This window comes from Gavialis gangeticus, unplaced genomic scaffold (assembly GCF_001723915.1).
Source record: "Gavialis gangeticus isolate Ggan-Ray unplaced genomic scaffold, GavGan_comp1, whole genome shotgun sequence".
Taxonomy (NCBI): Eukaryota; Metazoa; Chordata; order Crocodylia; family Gavialidae; genus Gavialis; species Gavialis gangeticus.
The window spans coordinates 13870544-13890358 of record NW_017728997.1 but is presented as its reverse complement, the minus strand read 5'-3'; the positions used below and the strand labels follow the sequence as shown (position 1 = coordinate 13890358).

General features: G+C 48.6%; 1 protein-coding gene across 1 annotated transcript in view; it reads right to left on the bottom strand.

Annotated features, from left to right (window-relative positions):
• Positions 1-19815, bottom strand: part of LRIG1 (leucine rich repeats and immunoglobulin like domains 1) — a 134792-nt gene that overhangs the window by 15636 nt on the left and 99341 nt on the right. The window contains exons 4-10 of the mRNA XM_019504799.1: positions 18234-18371; positions 16804-16947; positions 15160-15303; positions 13452-13595; positions 9119-9262; positions 5701-5781; positions 82-153 (exon numbers count right to left, since the gene is read on the bottom strand). Of these exons, the coding sequence (XP_019360344.1) occupies positions 82-153; positions 5701-5781; positions 9119-9262; positions 13452-13595; positions 15160-15303; positions 16804-16947; positions 18234-18371 (867 nt within the window). The remainder of the gene's footprint in view (positions 1-81; positions 154-5700; positions 5782-9118; positions 9263-13451; positions 13596-15159; positions 15304-16803; positions 16948-18233; positions 18372-19815) is intronic.

Here is a 19815-nt window from a genome sequence, read left to right as displayed (position 1 = left end):
TATTAAATTGCTAGCAGACCTCTCAAGCAGCCACTTTTGGCAGGCCCGTTTCCAAGCTGCAAAGCATGGTAGGTTACTCACAGGTGCTCCAGGGCCTCCAAGCCCGAGAACGCTTTCTTGGCCACTGACTTGATCTTGTTTCCAAACAGAGTGCTGCAGTTTCCAAACATCCAGTGCCAGATAAACAGAAAGAAAAGGCAAAAAGAAAGAACACAATTAGCGTGGCTGTATCTGATAAAGTGTCCAGTGTAAGGCACTGGAAATCTGAACTGCAGAGATTAAGGGCCTGAAGTATGCACGCCTTCCCCTCCTGAAATTAAATACTTTTATCTGCATTCGCATTTAATAGTGATGACAGCAGGAACTGGAATGCGCCATCTCGCATACAAAAAAGCAGGTTTGCGGCAGTGCTTGGAAATCGGCTTGTTGAGTAACAGAAGGTCCCCTGTATTCCCCGAAGAGTAGCTGCGGACAGGTTTAAGTGCAGTGACAGTCTGACAAGAGTTTGGACTCTCCTTAGGACACCTTTCAGTCCTGACCTTTCCCAGCTAGTACAAGGGGAATAATTTATTCACTGCCGCTCGGCCTCCTAGGATCATCTGAACTGTAGCGGGCATCCGAGGGCTGTTTGCAGGGGGCACACACTGTCTCCTTCTTACATGTGCTCAACACGCCGGGGTCCTGACCCTGCCTTGCTCTTGTAGGCACTGCTCTAATTAGAGTTAAGAGTTTCAAGAGAGGAGAGAGACGAGTTGGACGGGTTTCCACCAGCCGGTGATGTGCCTACAGAGCGGGGCCTGCAGTGCTAAGCAGCAGCAAATTAACGGGGCTATTTGTGGAAAGCTGCTGATTGCAGCGATCCCAGCACAGCCTGATATTTCTACCGCGTCTTGGTTCTTTGTTGCTTGCGATCCAGAGATCGCCGACTGGCCAGGTGGAAAGCCTGGCAGGCTCAGGTGAACTGCAGGAAGGTGAGCTGCACGAAGCCACCTTCAAAGGATCTGGGAAGTTTTTGGACGAGGTGAGTATGGTTCTGCAAACAGCACCTAGCCCTCCTTTAGCAGATGGCAGACTGGCAATATGCATCACGTATCCCCCTGATGAAGTGAAGCAGGTATTACGAGACGAGTTATCCCTGCATCTTATTCTTTCGTTGACATTTCCAGCCCTGGCAATGGCCAACCCGTAGACCCATGCGTGTTGGCAAGGTCCAGGCTCTGGACAAGAACGCACATCCTGACCCTTGCTGCATTCGTGCCCTGGGGTCCGTGGCCCCTGGGACTCTGCACCTCGGAGCAAACGGAACCGGCTGTGGTTTACTGTAAAACACGAGAAACGACACGCGCTTGGCCCAAACCAATCCAAATCCGCACACCTCATCGTGTTGGCCTGAGCCATCCCCGTTCCTCGGCCCCAACAAAGGGAAGTCTGTTTTAGCCTGGGTAAGATATCCCATCATTCCTCTCCCCACACCAAGGCAGCCCAGAGCTGGCTACCACCCAATGTCATGGTAACTTTCTGTCACATGTTTGATCGGAAACAAATTGCTGCCTTTTGGTCTTTCTCTGTACAAAATGTTCAACTACAAAGCACAATCGAAAGCTTAGGTTTCATGAAAAGTTAATTCTCAGTCTCTGCGGAGAAAAAAGTGCTCTTACGTCTTTCCTTACGCTTGAGATTAGCTTAGCATAACACCCCAGTTGCATATTCAGAGAGGGTGACCCATTCTTTACATTTATTTTTTTAATGATTAGAATAAAGACAGGCCAGAGGTTGCACGTTTGAAGCCATAGCAGACGTACTTATGGCCTGGCCATCAGATTGCAATGAATCTGCAAAGTCTGCTAAACACCTGGTCACAACAAGGACATGAGAAGGAAGGAAGGTGAGTGATACAAAGACACACTTCTCTGCACCCCTCTTTACAGAAATTAACTCCTTTGTGCTGCAAAGATGTTGCAAACTTGATTGAACTCCTCCTGGTAGGAACAGACCCTGAGAGTCTAGACCTGTTATTTTATTACAGGGAAAACTGTGTGGTCTTCTGACCCGGAGGAAATAGTCTGTGGGGAGGATCAGAGACAGACCACACCTGTCTCAAAAAAGAGCTCTTCTAAATGGCCCTTTTTTTTTTTTTTTTTTAACCTGTCTTGCCTTTAACATCCCCAGCTCGTAGATTCTCCACCTGCGGATCTTGGTAGACAAATACTGGAACTCATTTACCGAACACAAGTGTTTGCTATTACGGCTGCACATGAAACTACTTTCTAGAGCCATATTCCTCAATCATGCTAATTCCTATGACTGCCACGGAGAATACTGCTCATCCTCCACAGCCAGGCACAGTCCTTAAAAACTGAAGGTGTTGATTCTGTTTATGTTCACACTCGGTGTGAGGGCATGTTTGCATGTAGCCAAGTGTACAAATGTGTGTGTTTGCATAAAAAGTAAGTGCATACTTTTTACGCAATGATTATATATATAATCATTATTATATATAAAAATATAATATGCAACTGGGTACATATGGATAGAAAACTACTCTGTAGGTGCATCTACACATGCACCAATGCGCTTTAGTTAGTGCGCATTAAATCTAATACCTCCTTTGTGAGGTACTAAGAAAATTCACATTAGCCTGTCTTAATGCACATTAACTAAAGAGCACAGTTATTGGGCACATCTACACATGCGCTTTAAGGCACATTAGCCTATTTTAATGAGCATTAAAGTGTCACCGAAAAACCGTGCTCTTTAGTTAATGTGCATTAAAGGCAGGCTAATGCACATTTTCTAGTACCTCACAATGGAGGTGCCAGATCTAATGTGTGTTAACTAACGCACATTAAGGCACAAGTAGATATGCCCTATAAGTGACGCTTAATGCACATTAACTAAATAGCACAGGTTTTTTTTTAAGTCACGCTTTAGTGTGCATTATAATAGGCTAATGCACATTAAGGTGCACATGTAGATGTGCCCATGTGCTGTGCTATATCAGAAGCAAACAGAGGAGTGTATGAAGAAGCTACCATACACTCCAGCAAAAAAATCCAGATTCCTCCTTGCTTAGGGGCCCAAGCCAGGCACTTTTCTAATTATAAAGCGATTACACTTCAGTGACTTCAAAGGGACCCGGTGTTTTGGAGTGAAACGCCGGTGGTATGCAGCTCAGCAAGTAGCCAGCTTGCTGCAAGGGAAGAAAGCGAGCGAGTAACAGCACGGTCACGGCTACAGCCAGATAATAGCCCTGCACTCTCGCAAGCCAGTAGAAGGCGGCATTTCCCCCTCTTGCCAGCTTTGCACCTGTCTGATGGTCTTTGACTGACTGAGCCATCAAAAAACGGTTAAGGTTAGTGGCTTGAATAATTGGGGACCTGGCAGCTCCACAGAGGCTCCACAGAGGCTTTTTATGCTCCAGTGGCTCTCAGCTCCGTCTTCTGGAGCAACGTTTTAATTTAGGCTTGCCTCCTCCATCCTGGAGAGCTTCATCTATAATTCAGGGGAGGCTAAAGTGACTGGCCTCTCCACCTCCTAGTTTAACACCTTCATTATGCTGAACAACGTTCTCATGGCTAAATCCTTTCAGAAGCTAATCCAGGCCAGATCAAAGGAGAGCAGCTTTTAAGGCAATCTCCACAGAGCTGAGGTGATTATTAATTCATTGGAAGGCTTTCTCTGAAGTGCCCTTTTATTTGTCGTATGCTAATGCATTTAAACCCCACTGACTGTTTAAACACAGGTTGCACCACTTAGGAGTAGGCAAGCCAGCATTTAAAAAAGTTTGGGAACAGGAGTGATGCTTTTTGCAGCCCTGAGACAAAATTCAAAGCCAGGACTTGAGCCCCTGTGAGCTTAACAAGCTCAGGCAGAACATCTCTCAAATGGGGCAACTCCCAGCGTGACGAGCAGGGCCTCAAACAGTGCAGCGAGGTGATCCAACACTGGGAAGCAAAACAGCTATTGAGCTGCAAAGTCACAGACATCCTTCCTTTAGGGAAGAGCACGCAGCCCTCTGCACCCCAAATTGGACTGCACCGAGACCAATGTAAGACAAGAGGATGGAAATGAAAAGGTAACCAAGAACTCCCCCGGCCCTGTACGCACACTTCACAACTGGATACTTCCCCGGTCATATTCCCCGAGGCAGCCACTAATAGCACAGGCAAGGATCACGTGTGCAAACCTGTGTCTTGTGCCTCTGGAGGAAGCCCAGAGGAGTTCCTCCAGGATGGGTCTTTCCTCTGCTCCCGCCGTGCTGCCGACGCTGCACTCTTCCCCCGGGCCACTCTCGTCTTCAAATCCCCTCCAGCTAAAACCCACCTTTGCTTCTCTCTTCAAACTCTTCCCTCCCACACACTGAACCTTTCCCCTCACTTTCTTCGGAGAAAACAGCAAGACAATTTGCAGTATGCCCCCATGATCCGTCCCTGAGTCCCCTGCCTTTTTTCCAGTGATGCCTATTAAAGTTTCCTGCCTAACCAGTACCCGCTTTGCATCCTCTTCTGCCTCGTATTTCCCTCACCCCTATTCTCAACCCCTTTGGTGCACTCTCTGCCAACTGCTCTCAGGTCCTTCCCCATCCTCTCACATCCCCAGGTCTCCAACGAATACCCCTTCTCCTCTAAAATGGTCCCAGACCTACAGCCAAGACAGCCGGTCCCTTTTCTCCAGCCCCATCTTAGGTCCTCACCAGTCTTGCAGTTGCTCTCCTCCCCACCCCCAAAATCCCTCTCCCCGAGGTCTCTAATGACAAGGAGACAATATACCGCCTGCCAGGATTCATTCCAGCTGTCCGCTATCCATCTAGGCCCTTTTACTACACCTCTAGCTGTGGCATCTCAGCACTGGAGACAGTGTGATGAGAGAGACGCAGGCTTAAACAAAGGCAAGAAGTAATGATTAGAAGGGGGCTTGCAATTCGTCAGGAGCCAACGGCACTTTTCTGACATGGCTGATTTTATACAGCCAATTTCAAATACCCCTCCCCAGGCAATCCCTTCCAAAGGGAGAAGCAGCGACCTGACCAGGAATTCAAGTGCTGAGCCAAGCAAAATGTCATCTGGACCCTGGCAAAGATCAAGCCATCTGAAAATATCTGCAACGCACGTCTTCCCTTGAATGCTTCCCTCAAATGATATCGGTTTATCCCTTTCAGGAGGTTGTGTCCGATGTATCTGCTGCAGCCTCCCTGCTGTTATCGGAACATCTCTCTCAAATAAACCAGTGCAAACCAGTCTGCCTCACCAGTAATAACCAACAGCGGGCCCCCTACCAGACCTTCCTCCTACTCACTCATCTCCTAAAGCACAACATGTCACGTGCAACTTCCTCTGATTTTTACTGCCGTCTGTTCAGCTGCTCCACCTCATTTAGAGAGTACGTTAAAGCTTTTCTTGTCTACTTTTGTTGCCAAATTGTACTGTGCTGAAACTTTAAGGGGCAGAGATCATCAACCACTGCAGTAGCACAGGGCTTACTCCTTTGCTATGAAAACAGGAGCTACTAAGAATGGCATTTATTTGTACTGAGTGACTTGAGACGGAGGATTTTGTCTCACACTTTCTTTAGATGTTTTCCTTCTTCCTAAAGAACAAAGCCTGCATAGGAAGAAAACCCTCCCTCCGTCTCTCATGTACACGCGCACACAACTGCTTCACGTAAAGGGCTCAACAAAACTTCAAAAGCTGGGATACTCACAGCTTGCTTAGGTTTTCAAGGCCTGTAAAAGCCCCATTGGTGTCTTCTATTGTGCCCGAAATCTCGTTATGGTCCAGATCCCTGGGGGGGAGACAAAAGAAAGCTCACAATCAATTTCGCAGCCTGGGGCAAGCCATTAAAGACCTAGAGGGAAAAGTTTGGGAACAGCTTATGAAGAGCTTCCCACTTCATCCCTTGCAGTACATCACCCTCCCATCAAAAGTCCAGCTTTGCAGCAAAGCAAGGTTCAATCAACTTTGTCAGAGCCGGCCCAGCTCCTTTCACATTGCTTTTCTTGCACACAGACCAGAACACCGGCCCGTGATGGTGATGCTTTCATATCTACCGCTTACAGTAAATATGAAAAAAACTCTTGGGCATAAGCTCTTTGCTCTTTCCTTGTGGCTGTATGAAATAGCCCGTTGTGGGGAGGGACGAATCTCTCAGGGAGCTTTGCTTGCTTGGTTTCTTTTTTTTATAGGAACGGCCAAAGAGAGACTTGGGACTCAGACCCGAGGTATCTCTGGTGCAGTGTCATGTCCCTGGCAATGATACTTCAGAGGAAGGTATCCCCCAAAGTAGGAAGAAGTGCAATACTCTTCCAACCAAACTTGGTTTCATCCTGATTTCTAACACTTTGTTTAAATCCTGATGCACAAGCTTTAATTTCCCTTCTCACACGATAGCATTAATTAGGGCAACTCTGCATGGCCTTGTTGTCCCCGTAAACGTCCAGTCCCTTTTGGAAATGACTGTCTTCAGCTGTATTTCTCAATGAGTTCCTGAGTCCCGGGGCTTGGCTAAGGGAAATGTGCCGGCCCAGCTATACCAGTATAATTTTAATGCTCTACTTCTCTTTCATGTAAATTCTTCCATGTCTTCTATTTCGTTCCTACATAGATACAAGCATAAGGCCACAGTTCAACCTATTTTGCTTTCAAAATGAACCCTGAACCTTGCAGTGAGGCAGGGATCAATGAAGAAGAGCAAACCAGGAAACAAACAAAATAGTAAACACTTTGAAATAGCCTAAGAAACGCTTTTTGGCTTTAAATCTCCAGCCAACTGTGTTCCAGCACGCTGAGCCTAACTTTTACTGTTAAGAGTCAGTTAAGATAAATACACACGGAGGTGTCCTAACATTTCACAGGGAAGCACACACAAACCCCCTCCAAAACATTATCTCGCCATTTGTATGTTGCCTCTTTTGAGGTTAATAAGAACAGCAGGAAAGTTTCAAATGCTGCTTTGTTTTTTTTAAGGCACATATTCAAATGCATTGATTTAAAAGCAACGCAAAAATCTAGACCTCTTGGTTCAGAAATGGTAACTTTTATTAGACCAACTGGAAAATCGCAAAAAATATCCTTCTTCTGTGATTTCCCAGTTTGTCTAATAAAAGGTATCATTTCTGAACCAAGAGTTTTAGATTTTTGCATTTCTTTTTGTCTCAGACCAACACGGCTACCAAATACCTCTTTGATTTAAAATACTCTTTTTTGTTTCATGTTATGCTTGGAAGGATTCTTCAGGCACTGGGTAGTTTTTGGACCCTGTGCTACAGATATCTAGTTGTGCATGGGAACAGGAGAATGAGTGTTGGCACAATTTATATGTACAGCACCTCTACCAAGCCTCCCTTAGCTAGGACAAGGCTGGGACATATCTGCCAGGACCCAAAGTGACTGCAGGACTGATTTCTTGGCTTTTTTTGAATGTGAACTAAGAAAGAAGTGGCCAGAAGCCGCAACCTCTGCTTTTCAGCTGGCGTCCGCACAAGACCTGAGTCTTGCATCTCAGAGCAACTGGCCCAGACAGTATACCCATGCCCGTCAGCACGATTTGTGGGCAGATCCATGCCAAGGGGATGGCAGAAAACAAATGCAGCAGGGTGCTGGCCCCCACGGTACTGTGGTGACACTAGGGGAGAGGAGCGGCCGAGTCTGTGGGCGTTGGGCTGATGCTGCTTGCAGGAACACCTGAAAGAGCCCTCTCCTCCTAGAAGCCTTTTTTCTGTCCAGCTCCACCCCTGTGACTCTGCCTGGGCCCCCTGGCCGGCTGCCCCTTCCCAGGGTGTGAAGCAGAGGATGAGAAGGAGCAGCCTGTTTGAGACCTGACATGCACTTTTATGAATTGCCCGTTGCATTGTGCTGGCTTAGAAAAGGGAAGAAAATAGCGCTGCTTGTTGCTATGCTTGTCCTTCCAAAAGCAAGTGAAAAGCTTAGTGTTCAGGAGGGGAAAAAACCTGCTTTTTCACATGGACAAAAAATGGAGAGAGTGGGTATTCCGGCCGGGCTCGCTTTGTATTCAGCTCCTCTGCTCTCCCTGCCCCTGTTGCCAATTTCCTATTCTTTCCGGCTGGCTGAGCCTGAATGCTCGCTGCCTTGTTAATCATTGTGCGGCGAGGTCCCCAGGCCTGACCTCGATTTGAATAGCTCCACATTTCAGCAGTTTCACACCCACCAAAGGCTCGTCAACAATAGGCCATAATTAAAGCATGCTCGGGTCTTTTTCACCAGGTGCAGGGCCCAATAGGCCTTCTTCTTTATTAAATTAGAGCTCTCTCTCTCTGTGCGCTGAACATAAAAGGGGCTCGGCATTAACTGCAAAGAGAAGAGAGCTCCCAGCTCCTTTCCCCTCATTTTTCTTAGGAAGCCTTTGGCCCCCGCACTGACAGCTGCTTGGGAGAAGACCTTTGCTGAATGCCAATCCCTGAAAGGCTCCGGCTTTAAAAAAACAGAAGCCCTTCTCAGTCACTTCCTCCAGTGTGAAACTCAATAGACGGGATAAATAAGATGTGTGCCGTACAGTAACCGGGCCCAGGGAAGCCGCTCCGTTCTCACTGCCTTTTAATTAATCAAGGCGTAATGGGTGAGCGGAGAGGAATCAAAGTATCAAGCTGTATTTCTTTAGTTTAAAAAAAAAAAGAAGAAACCCACAGAATTCAATCAGTCCAGTGAACACAGCTGGCCTTGATGTCTGAACATGCTCTAGAGACTTCCCAGCGTCGGAGATTAAAGAGCCAGGCAGCCAACAGAAAGGGGGACACCCCTCACGCTGGTGGTACTGAGGACAGCACGATGCTGACGTGAACAAACCAAATCCCAAAGGGAAGGGCTGGATTCCCCACTCCTTGATGGAGACTCAAATCAGGCCCGGATACCCACCCCCCTGGAAGATGCATGGTGAGGGCTAGTGATGCCCCTGCTTTTGTGCGTGGTCGGGGTGAGGGTCAGACGTGGCCCCTTCCAGCCTGATGTTCCCAGCCCCTCACTCCTTGATGGGCTGGAACAGGACCGCTCCTCAGCAGTGCACAGCACCACTCGTGAGGCTTTCCAGCCCAGTGGGAACAAGGCTGCCATATCCACGTGTGTGTACTCAAGTGTGTGTTGCTCAGCTCCCCACGAGGGCAACTTACAGCACGCGCAGGTTTTGGAGTCCCTTGAAGGCGCCCTCTGCGATGTGGCCGATGGAGTTGTGGCTGAGTCGCAGCACGTGCAGCCCCCCCAGGTCTGCCAGGCTCCCCTCGTCCAGCCGGGTCAGGTTGTTGTAGGACAAGATTCTGGAGAGAAAACCAGTGCGCCGGTCACTACGAGCACTTTCCATCCGCGCTGCAATGGCCCGGGGGCTTCCTTGCAAGTCAGCTCCCGTGCACAGCCCATGTACAACACAGAGCTCCCATATGGATGCAGCATCTCAGTGAGGGGCTAACTGGGATGCAAGGAGGAAGCAGGGTCCAGTCTGCAAACACTGCAAGGGATAATGTGGAACATATGCATCTAGGAGCAAATCAGGAGAAACTCTGGCCCCATCTGGCCTCCCCGTCAAGCCCAGGACTGCCAAGGCTTGCCAACTCACTGGGAGGAGCTATCCTGCCTCCCCTCCAGGCTGCTTGGTGCTATCAACTTCAGACCAGAGGCTTCCACTGTGAATGCATATTCTTGGCAGGGCCGTGCCTACTGCAATGCTGGAGGTGTCTCGTCTCTATTCATTTTCACCCAGGGAGCCCCAGGCATCTAGGTGTGGGTGTCTCCATTGCTTGCCCAACCCCCGCCAAGAGCACGAGCCAAAACAATTTTGCTACGAGGCAATTTAGCATGTAGCAATGCATCGTTCAATAGTTCCCTTCCCACGTGGGGAAGGTCACCCCCACAATCCACCCCTGCCTTGTTCCAAGCGTGTGTTCATGCCTGAGATCCCTACTCAATGACTGACAGCAGAGGGGTTGTCTTGGTTTCTATCCACCCTCCTCCATCACGCGTGCTCTCCCCTGGCTTTATGGCTGGTCTCGTGCAGTGGCGTAGCTGGCACTCAAAGGGGAAGAGATGAGATGTGGCTAGCAGCAAATACGGACTCTTCTAATAAGAAGCCTCAGCCCTACCTCTAAAGGGAAATATCACGGCACTGCCACTGGGAAGGGGCTGGATAAGGGCAGACAGGCTGGCGTGGAAGATCCCCTGGGTGCAGAGCAGATCAAGCCACTGCCAACAGCCCCAGACTGGGGACAACAGAGCGTGGCCACACTTCTCTGCTCTGGTTATTCCTAGTTGTTGTCCCAACCCTTGTGGGGCTCTTGGGAGTGGGAAGTGTTGCTCTAGTTGCACTGGTCACTAGGGGCTTTTTGGTGTAAAAAGTGTCAGTCAAGCTCAACCCTCTTCCCCAGCTCAGTTCATTTGAGTGGCTTTTCTGAAGTGACCTAGGCCTGCAAGTCCGACTGAAAGTCCTCCGTATCCATGCCCTTAAGTCACTTAGAAGCTTTGGAAAATCCTGCTCTGGGATGATGCTGAAGGCTTTTGTTATACAGGCAACAAGAAAAATCCCTCGGATGGCTCCAGACCTCCGAATTCCTCCTCCAGCCCTGCCTCCAAACAAGCCCATATCAAAAATGTTCCCAGAGCTTGCATAAAAGCCACTGCACAAGGAAAGCCTAAGTCAAAACAGACCCATATTCCTAAACGCTGTGAGTGTCATTTACTTGGCAAATGAGTGGCCTTGTCTTTTAAATGGGCAAGCGGGGAGAGGGAGGCGTTGGAAGCGATTCAGCAGAGATGAATGCATTTCGAGACGGCCTGGGACAACAGACCTCCGTTCCTAAAGACCTTGCCGTGTTAGCCGTGAAGAACTGGCATGTGGTCAAAATTATGTCCTCACCTGCAATTAAAGAATTTGGCCTTTTTTTTTTTTAACTTTCCAAATAAAAAAAAAAAAAAAAAAATTTCTCAAAAGCAATCCTAGGCCTGGCTGGAAGAAAAGAAATAGTTCCCTTTGATATTCTGCAGAAGGGGTTTCTGCCACAACTGCTAACAGCATGCTCCCTTCAGCTTCTCCTGACGTCATGTGGGCATGGACAGCAGCAAGGTTTAGAGTATCTGTCATTAGGGTTGCAACCAGCTGGAAAGTTTCCGATGCTAAAGCGCCAGGCAGGGCTCGGGGCTCGGCCTCCTGCCTATGGGACTGACTGGCTTACATGCCAGCACCTTTTCCTCCCCGGCGGCTTCGCATACACTAGGTCTGCAAAAGGGGCAAGCAGGTCAACGGTGCTTTACCTCCACGCCACGTTTGAACGTGGGGAGATGCGGGGCTGCAGGAGAGAGTAGACGCTGACAGTCTGAAAGTACCGATGACGGTAATAATAATGAAACAGAATGGGGTTAATTGGCAACCTGTTCTCTCATTGCTCTACCCGGGATTGTGTTACATTTTCCATTAGGTCCCGTTCCCATTAAAGCAAACTGCATATAAATAGCCTTGATTATGTTTTTCTTACAAAGAAAGACTCTGGCCAGCTTCCTATTTTGGTTTGGTGCAACTTTATGCTTGCCTATTACTCTACCTGCAGCTGGGGCGGGTTCCATTATATAGATGTCTAAGTACCTGATTTGCAAGGACAATCAGGCACTTAATGCAACTGCTGGGTGGCCTCAAGTTTTCCTTTCTTTGCCATCTCATGTCCCAGTTCAGAAACCTGGGTTACGTTTCTTCCCCATGGAGGCAGAACACTCAGCCCTTTGATGCCACAGCACTGCCCTTTCTCCCACGAAAGTCTACCGTTCCTCCGACTGCTTGGAAAGCTGTTCCACATTAAAAAAAAGGTAGACTGACAAGGTTCTTTGCTAACTAAAAAACAATAGTTTTAGAAGTGCCGGTCCTGGACAAGCATCAGTTCCTAAACCCCAGTACCAAATTAAACATGCAGGTTAGCTACCCTATACATAAGGGATATGGGAGTCTGCGTAAGGAGAGAAGAGCTCTAGGGAAATTTCCCTTCTTCTTGTTGCCTTTCTATTCCAGATCAGCCTTCATGTCCTTGACTAGCAGACGCTAGCCTCTGGTAGCTCCTGGCAATACCCTTCCCCCAAAGCCTGGCAGATTTTGCAAAGCTTGGCGCAACTGCCCAAGTGACTGCCTGGCAAATCTCAGCACAGCAGCACATTTTGCCCACGCATCCAGGAATCAGACTGGTGTGCCTCCCGGGGTCCAGGGACCTCATTCCCAGCAGCCTCATCTACCCCCAGATGTGTGTCCTGGCCACTGCCTGATTCTCTCCTTAGTCCTCCATGCACAATAAAATCGTCTCCATAGTGATGAATTTGGCTTTTGCACCCAGATACATCCTTGTGTCTCTGTGAACGTCTGGAGAATCCAGCCTGCCTTTCACAGTTTTATCGTTTAATAGTTTGTCTGTTCAGGCTGGGACAGGCTGTGGATAAAGCAACGTGCTGGATGTCATGGAAGCCTGGAAGGCACTACTGTGCAGACAACTCTGTGCATTAAATAACCAGTATTTAGACTCTCCAGGCCGAGCGAAGGAAGACCCTTTGGGAGCTGTCTGGAAAACAGGAACATTTTTTTGCAATGAACGTGTCTCAAGAAGGGGATCCCCTTACTCTGCACCGAGAGACTTCTGAATCTGAACATTTGTCCCTAGCTCCAGGATCTGTCTCAGTGGAAGTGAGATCCCTGGAAAGTTTAACACAAAGTTTCCAGCACCAGGTGAGATTCAAGCTAAAAGGAGGAGTTACAGTTCCTCTGCAGACCTGCATGTACTAAGTGTTCATGTAAAAAGAAGAATCGGTCTTGTATTCTCTGATCGCCCAGTTCAACGTGTTTAAGGAGGGATGGTTCCTCCTGAAAGCACAATGAACAGCCCAAATGCACCTCCTCCTCAGAGCATGCAGCTTTACTCTTCATCCGGCTGTCGCTGGTGGGGTGGAGGGGCTTTTGTGTATCCAAGTGATTGTATTTGCACCTGGAAATCTCCGAAGAGTGAGGCTGCCGTGTTTACCTTCTGACAGACGCACCCCTCAGTCAGGGTAATGTGTAAACAGCAGCAGCAAGGATAAAATACTTCACTCACTGCCTTGATGGAGGCCAGAACTCTAGTGGTTACAATCGTGTAAATAAAGAGCCATAAAGCACAGCTTCCTCCAAGCTCTGCAGCGAACATGCTGCAAGAGAGGGCATGTGTTAGCAAGCACCTAAAGAAGAAGGGTGTTTGTACCTGAAAGCTTGCAAAAAAACATTTTTTCCATCTATTTAGTTGGTCTACTAAAAGATATCACATTTATCCAACAAACCTTGTCAGCCAGCACCTAAGGCGCTAGGAAGTCCCAAATGAGAACCTCTCTTTGCTCTTGGAAGCTAACCCGTCTACTCCCTATTGCTGGGGCAACTTTATTCAAAGCAGGTGCCACATAAGTCACATCACTGTGAAAGAGCATGGCCATTATTGCAATCAGAAAACAACTTACAGTTCGTGGAGCTTCTGACAGAAGCTCCAGCCATCAGGGTTGATGCGAGATATCAAGTTGTTACTAAGGTGAAGCTGCTGGAGGGAGGAGAGGCCATAAAGAGAGCCACTGTTCACTTCGATCAGGCTGTTGTACTCCAGGTGTCTGAGGAGAAAACCAAGGGAGCATATTTGGACTTTCCAGCAGGAACTGAAACACCCCTTATAAAACATTGCTATTTGCCTTTATACCTGGCTGCACACTCCCCTGCACGCACGTGTGTGTGAACAGCATGAGTAAACTCCAGGAGAGTCTCGGGAACTGGTCTGGAGCGTGTCCAAAGAAACCTTTGCTCCGTTGCAACACCCGTCTCCCCATTTCCTAATGTGTAACTGGGGTTTATGTCTCATGTCTTTCCAGTGTGGCTCTACCTTTGTTATGACAAAGCTCAGCATTTTGTATGCAGACCTTTCAAGTGCTCCCTGGCAATACGTTTCTGGGAATTCCCATCCAGAGGAAAAACTACAGATGGGAAAGTGTCAGCTTGCTTGCTTTCCAGGCTGTCCCAAGAGGGAGGACATTCAGACCTGTGATACATACTTCCATGTACCAGTTACAATAAGACTTACGGAGGATCTGGGTGAGCTTTTACTTCTGGAGCAACTGAGATATTTTATTGTGTTTTCAAATCCTACCACCATAGGATTTGAAAACTGTTTGAAAGGTATTTGAGCGACTTTAAAGGTACGATTTCTTGAGCCTTGTTTTTATACAACTGACAAAGCAGAGTTTCTTCCTACTTCATGTGTAGTATGTATAAACCAGTGATTCTCAACCAGGGTGCCTTCAGGTCCTTTCAAGGGTGACTTTGGGTATCACACAATGGTTTACGAGCATGATTCACAAGATAAACACAGAGACTTCAAACAGAAATCCATAGCTCTCGTCTTTCTGAGTTCTTTGCCACCGAACAACTGCTCTATTATTTTTCTGTAGGCAAAAAAAGTGAAAACTAAGAGCTGATGACATTTTCCAAGGGGTGCCTTGAGTCTAGAAAGATTGAAGACCACCAGCACAGACACACACCCCACCTATATTTATTATCCCACAATACAGTATATAGTTTCCATCTATCTGACAGTTTTATGTTGCTGCCGATCTTGGTGGTATCCAAGCACCTTCTAGATAAAGTCAGCTCCAAAAGCTGAGTCTTGAGGTGTCTTTATGGAGTCTCTGCATTTCTACCTCTTGGGGTCAGAGCCCTGTTCTGGGTGAGTTTTAATTTGGGGAGAGGGGAGGTAGTTGGGGAAGGTTTGGGACTATAAGGAGTGTCTACCTTGAGAGCATCACTTCTGCTGGAAAGGGTGTCTCCACTCAAGCACAGGAGGCAAGCACACCACACCGGCAGCAGCACGAGAGCTTGCTGGAAGGAGGGGAAGGGCCTGCAATCCACAGCAAAGGAGGAACTATGTCCATTTGCTGGTCCCTTTTACACCTGCCTCCTGTCTGCAGCAGGGATGTGACGAAGCAGAGCCCAGACTGGCAATTCGGATAGGGGCTGAGCCAGAACTGACAGCAACAGAGCACAAAAGTCCCCCACCTGCCACCATGCAACCGCTGGGCATGCGGCAGCAACCTGGTAGGACACGGGTCAACGCGGGAGAGAGGAGGGGAGACCCTGGGAGAAAAGCACCCTGCTTCCAGTAAGCATGCACGTCGCCCAACTTACAGCACTTGCATCTTTGCCAGGCCCCAGAAGGCCCCGTCCGTCAGCTTGCTGATGTTGTTGCGCTGCAGCTTCAGTACTTCCAAGCTGTCCAGCCCCTGGAAGGTGAGGCCCTCGATCAGACGGATGCGGTTCCGGTTCAGCTCCCTGCAATCACCGACACAGGACACAAGTATTAAACCCCCGTGCTTTCTCGTGGGATCAGCTGCACAACGCGGGGAGGAGTGCCAGCAAGCTCCTCCGTGAGCCGTTCCCACGAGGGAGCAGAAGGGCACCGGAAACACGGGATACTGGAGCTGGCCAGGAAATTCAGCTGGGCGCATTCCCTCTTAAACAAACTCGCTCTTGGGAAAGCTTTGCTATACGAAGGAGAAGCGGAAGCGATGCCGAGTTGCAATTCTTTCCCTCCAATGGCCGTTTCCATTAAGCCCTTTATCCTTTTCTCCAGCATTCACACTTCATCTGCCCTCATGTGAAAGCCCCGTCTGAACCACCAGATCGAAGGCTCAGCAGTATTTCCCTTGCAAACCTTTGTTTTTCCAGGAGTAAAATTGACTCTGACATAAACATGAGCCACATGAACTGCGAGCCAGGTGCACGTTTTATTACTAGGTCTGAAAGGACAACATTCAGTTCCCCAGACAACTTTAGCCTTCTCCCCCCACCCCATAGTATTGTAAGAAAAGATTAAGAAAGAAGTTTCTACAAAAACAAAAGGGGTTTTTTTGCACTTGGAGATCTCAGCTCTGTTTTGTTTGTTCCTGTCTGTCGTTTGAAAAGCAATCAATGTTTAAAAAAAGAAAAATCGGGAGTACCATTATGTCCGATGGTTCCCATCAGCTGCTCCCATCCTACGGGGGTGATACCTGGGGGAGCTATGGGGCACGTCATGACCTGCTACCCTTAAGCACAGCAGATGAAATCCCAGCTCCACAAAAGGTACTGGTTTGCTTATTGCTCTTTAAAAACCCAAGTTCACTGAACCCAGTGGAAAGGGTATTTTGGACCAGGCCCAGAAAGGCTATAAACAGAGGGGAAAAGTCAAACAATTAGAGCAACATTTTGCCCATAAAACCCATTTATAGCTGCAGATGTAGATGTGTGCCCGGGCAGCTTACTCCATACTGCAGCTGGGATAATAACAATGTGTGTGTTAACCCATCAACAGCACTGGTGTGTCTGCCCAAATATCACTGCACAATTTAACAACCTCCCTTCACTGCATTTTTATTGCCACATAAAGATACCTGTGTGGTCTCGAAAGCATAACAATGCAGTTGTTCATAACAACACTGTCACTCAGCCCCATCTGTCCAAATTTTCCCACCAAGGGGAAAAAAAAAGAGCAGCTGTCGTAAGGGACAGTTAATACATTTTATATGGTCAAGAATTGAGACACTTGTCTATATCAACTCCCGTATCATTTTCATCCAGAGACTGATCCAAATAAGCCAACGGGTCCGAGACAAAATGAACCCTCTCCCAATTTGTTTTATGAGGTGCTGCCATAGGACTATTAAATATAGCTTATTCTGAGTTTTATAGATGGAGAGTGAGGAAGGGCTGCACTTGGTGTACATGTCCTCAGGGAAATTTTGTCTCCATAAAGTTTGGTTAGCCTTAATTAAAGCGCACGTTTCTACTCACAGTTGAGTTAGCCTGGGTAGCTTGAATGCCTTGACAGGAAGCTGGGCGATCCTGTTTTTACTCAGCCGGAGTGTTAGCAGGGAGCGTGACAGACTATCAAAAGCACCAGGCTCCAGGGCACTGATTCTGTTGTTCCCCAGGTAGCTGCAATAAACCATCACAGAGAACTTCATGGTTATGTCAGAGGTCTTCGTTGTTGGGTGATCAGCATTTGCACGGTGGCCGAACAGCAGGATGAAGGCAGACGCGCTCCATTTAAATAGCGCAGGCTTTTGGATAAATGCAAGCAAACTACCTTACCAGAGCCCACGCTGGGGTCCAGGATTTTGGATAAATGCAAGCAAACTACCTTGCCCAGACGCCATCTGGGCTTTTGGACAAATGCAAGAAATCACCTTGCCAAGAGCCCACGCTGGGGTCCAGACTTCCAGATAAACGCAAGGAAACCACCTTGCCCAGAGCCTATCCAGGCTTCTGGATTAATGCAAGGAAACCACCTTGCCCAGACGCCATCTGGGCTTTTGGATAAATGCAAGAAATCACCTTGCCAAGAGCCCACCCTGGGGTCCAGTCTTCCAGATAAATGCAAGGAAACCACCTTGCCCAGAGCCTATCCAGGCTTTTGGATAAATGCAAGCAAATCACCTTGCCCAGAGCCCGCGCTGGGGTCCAGGCTTTTGGATGAATGCAAGCAAACCATCTTGCCCACAGCCCGTGCTGGGGTCTAACCTGGGAGAGTGCTGATTCCCTCCTGAGAGACCTTAAACCCCCTCCACTCCAATGCAGGTGATTGTTAGCAGTGCTCTCCATCAGACCCATAACACAGTCGTCCATCATATGCAAAGAGGGCCTGAAAGTGCAACCTCTGAAGACCGCTTGAAATTATGAAAGCGACTCATGGGGCTGCAGCTTCTAGAGCAGCTGTCACATGAATCATATACAGATTACGCTGCATTTTCCCTGCAATGCCCACTGGGGCTGTGGTTTGATTCCTTGCAGCCTGTTCTCTATGGGTGGGTTCCCTGAGCGGGCTGTCACTCAGGGACAAGTACATGATCCAAAAGGAAACAGCTATTTTCTCCCACCCGTATGCCTCCCAGTGTGTACCTCCCTGCTGCGGCTTCACGTGTTCAAAGCTTGGCGGGACATGTTCACGTGTGTCTTACTCGGTCACTGTTTTCGTTGCAGCTGGCAAAATAGCAGCGCTTGCATTACTACTCGGACGATGGGGCACCCAGACTGAGAAATCACCACTGGGAACAAGCGCCTGAGCTCTACCTCCCCATCGCACGTGAGATGCAGGTATTAGAAGCCCCCCCGTAATTCAGAGGGTTTGGGACCGATTCTGTCGCAGAAGTGGTGGCCGGGCGTCCTCTCTGCTGCAGCAATTCAACAAATGCTGTTCCCGGCAGGAGAAAAAAACAACTTACAGCTCCTTTATGTGAAGTCCCTGCGGAAAGGAACCGCTTCGTATTTCCGTGATGTCATTGAAACTCAGGTCCAACGTTTCCAGGGCAACGTAGGGCTTCAGCTGACTCGCATCGATGCTCCGGATCCTGTTGTGATGTCTGAAACAGACAGGATGAGAATTGGAGAGGTTTGCCAAAAGGGGGGAAAAAGACAGAACCAGAGATTTTAGCACTCGCCAGCCAGCCTGTCCCGCAGGCAACGTGCTGGATTTCTCTAGCGACCGTCCCATTCGGATACCACGGTGCCATGGGCCCTGTAGTACTCCTAAAGCAAACCAGACAGTATGCAATCGTGAGTTTAGGCAGAGTTTGAACTTGTCCTTTCTGGTTTGGGGGCAGCAACTCTTGCTTTTGGTATACCTCCTTTCCTGCCCTTCCGAAGGCGTGGTCTCATCCTGCACCCCCTTTCATGTCGACCTCCAAGACTGATGCCCGGTGCCTAGAGTGGGATGATACCCGGGCAGGCAGCGATCTGGCACATTTCCAGTAGCATGTAACCCAGAGACTTAAAGATCGGAGACCGGTAGAGGCCCAAAGTCCCAGGCAAAGCTGCTGCCTAATGTCTGATACCCTTTGAGAGATCCCAGCCCTAAGCCCGTTAGGATGATCTGTAACGCACAGAAACAGCAGACGGGGGAGTTAAGTTTTACAGTCCCTTCCACCCATATTGTTGGCTCCATACCTGCATTAGGACAAGCTGGCCCTCAGCGCTACACTCAGCATTGCTGGCAGAATCTAGCCCTACAGGAAGCATGCAAGTCTGCCGCGTCCCTACCAACCGTCTGCAGGTTTCCAATGAAATGGCTTTGCTCAGAGGGAGCATTATGAGTCACTCGCTGCATTTCCACAGCTGTCAAACAGTTAAAAAGCTCCAAAAACTGTCTGCACCTCCAGCGTTTTTAAAATAAAACCTCCCTCCCTCCCCTCCTTTTTTTTTCCGATTCCTTTTTGGCCTCGGTCAGTAGGAAGAACAGTTACTTCCCCCCCTCCAGAGTACAGTGCATTAGTCACAAGAAGCAAAGCAGATGCCTGACGTGAAGTCAGACTGGAGTGAACCGTCACTGAGATTATTGGCAAGGCTGACACGGAGGAGCCCTAAATAGAGACGTTCACAGACACTTGAGAACCTGCTGAATAATGAGAGAGAGCAGAGTGGGATTAATGAAGCCCACTACCCCCTGGGTAGGCAGAAAATGAAGAGAGCCAGCACCCAGCCAATGCATTCATGAATGCAAAACAGGGACGCCCAGCTCTCCTGCCCAAGTGGAGCATCTCTTTCAAATAAACACTTGACCCAACTGCATTCGGTGCTATCGTGCTGGTCCGTCTCTCTGAACCCATCCCTGTCCTCCTGGCCCCTCTATTTAAGACCCTCCCTGGAGTTTATAAGCCCTCTGCAAGCCAAGCTCACGGACTAGCAAATGTGTCTTAATCACGACGACGGATGTGATCAGCTCCAGGGAGGGTCTTAAATAGAGGGGCCAGGAGGACAGGGATGGGTTCAGAGAGACGGACCAGCACGATAGCACCGAATGCAGTTGGG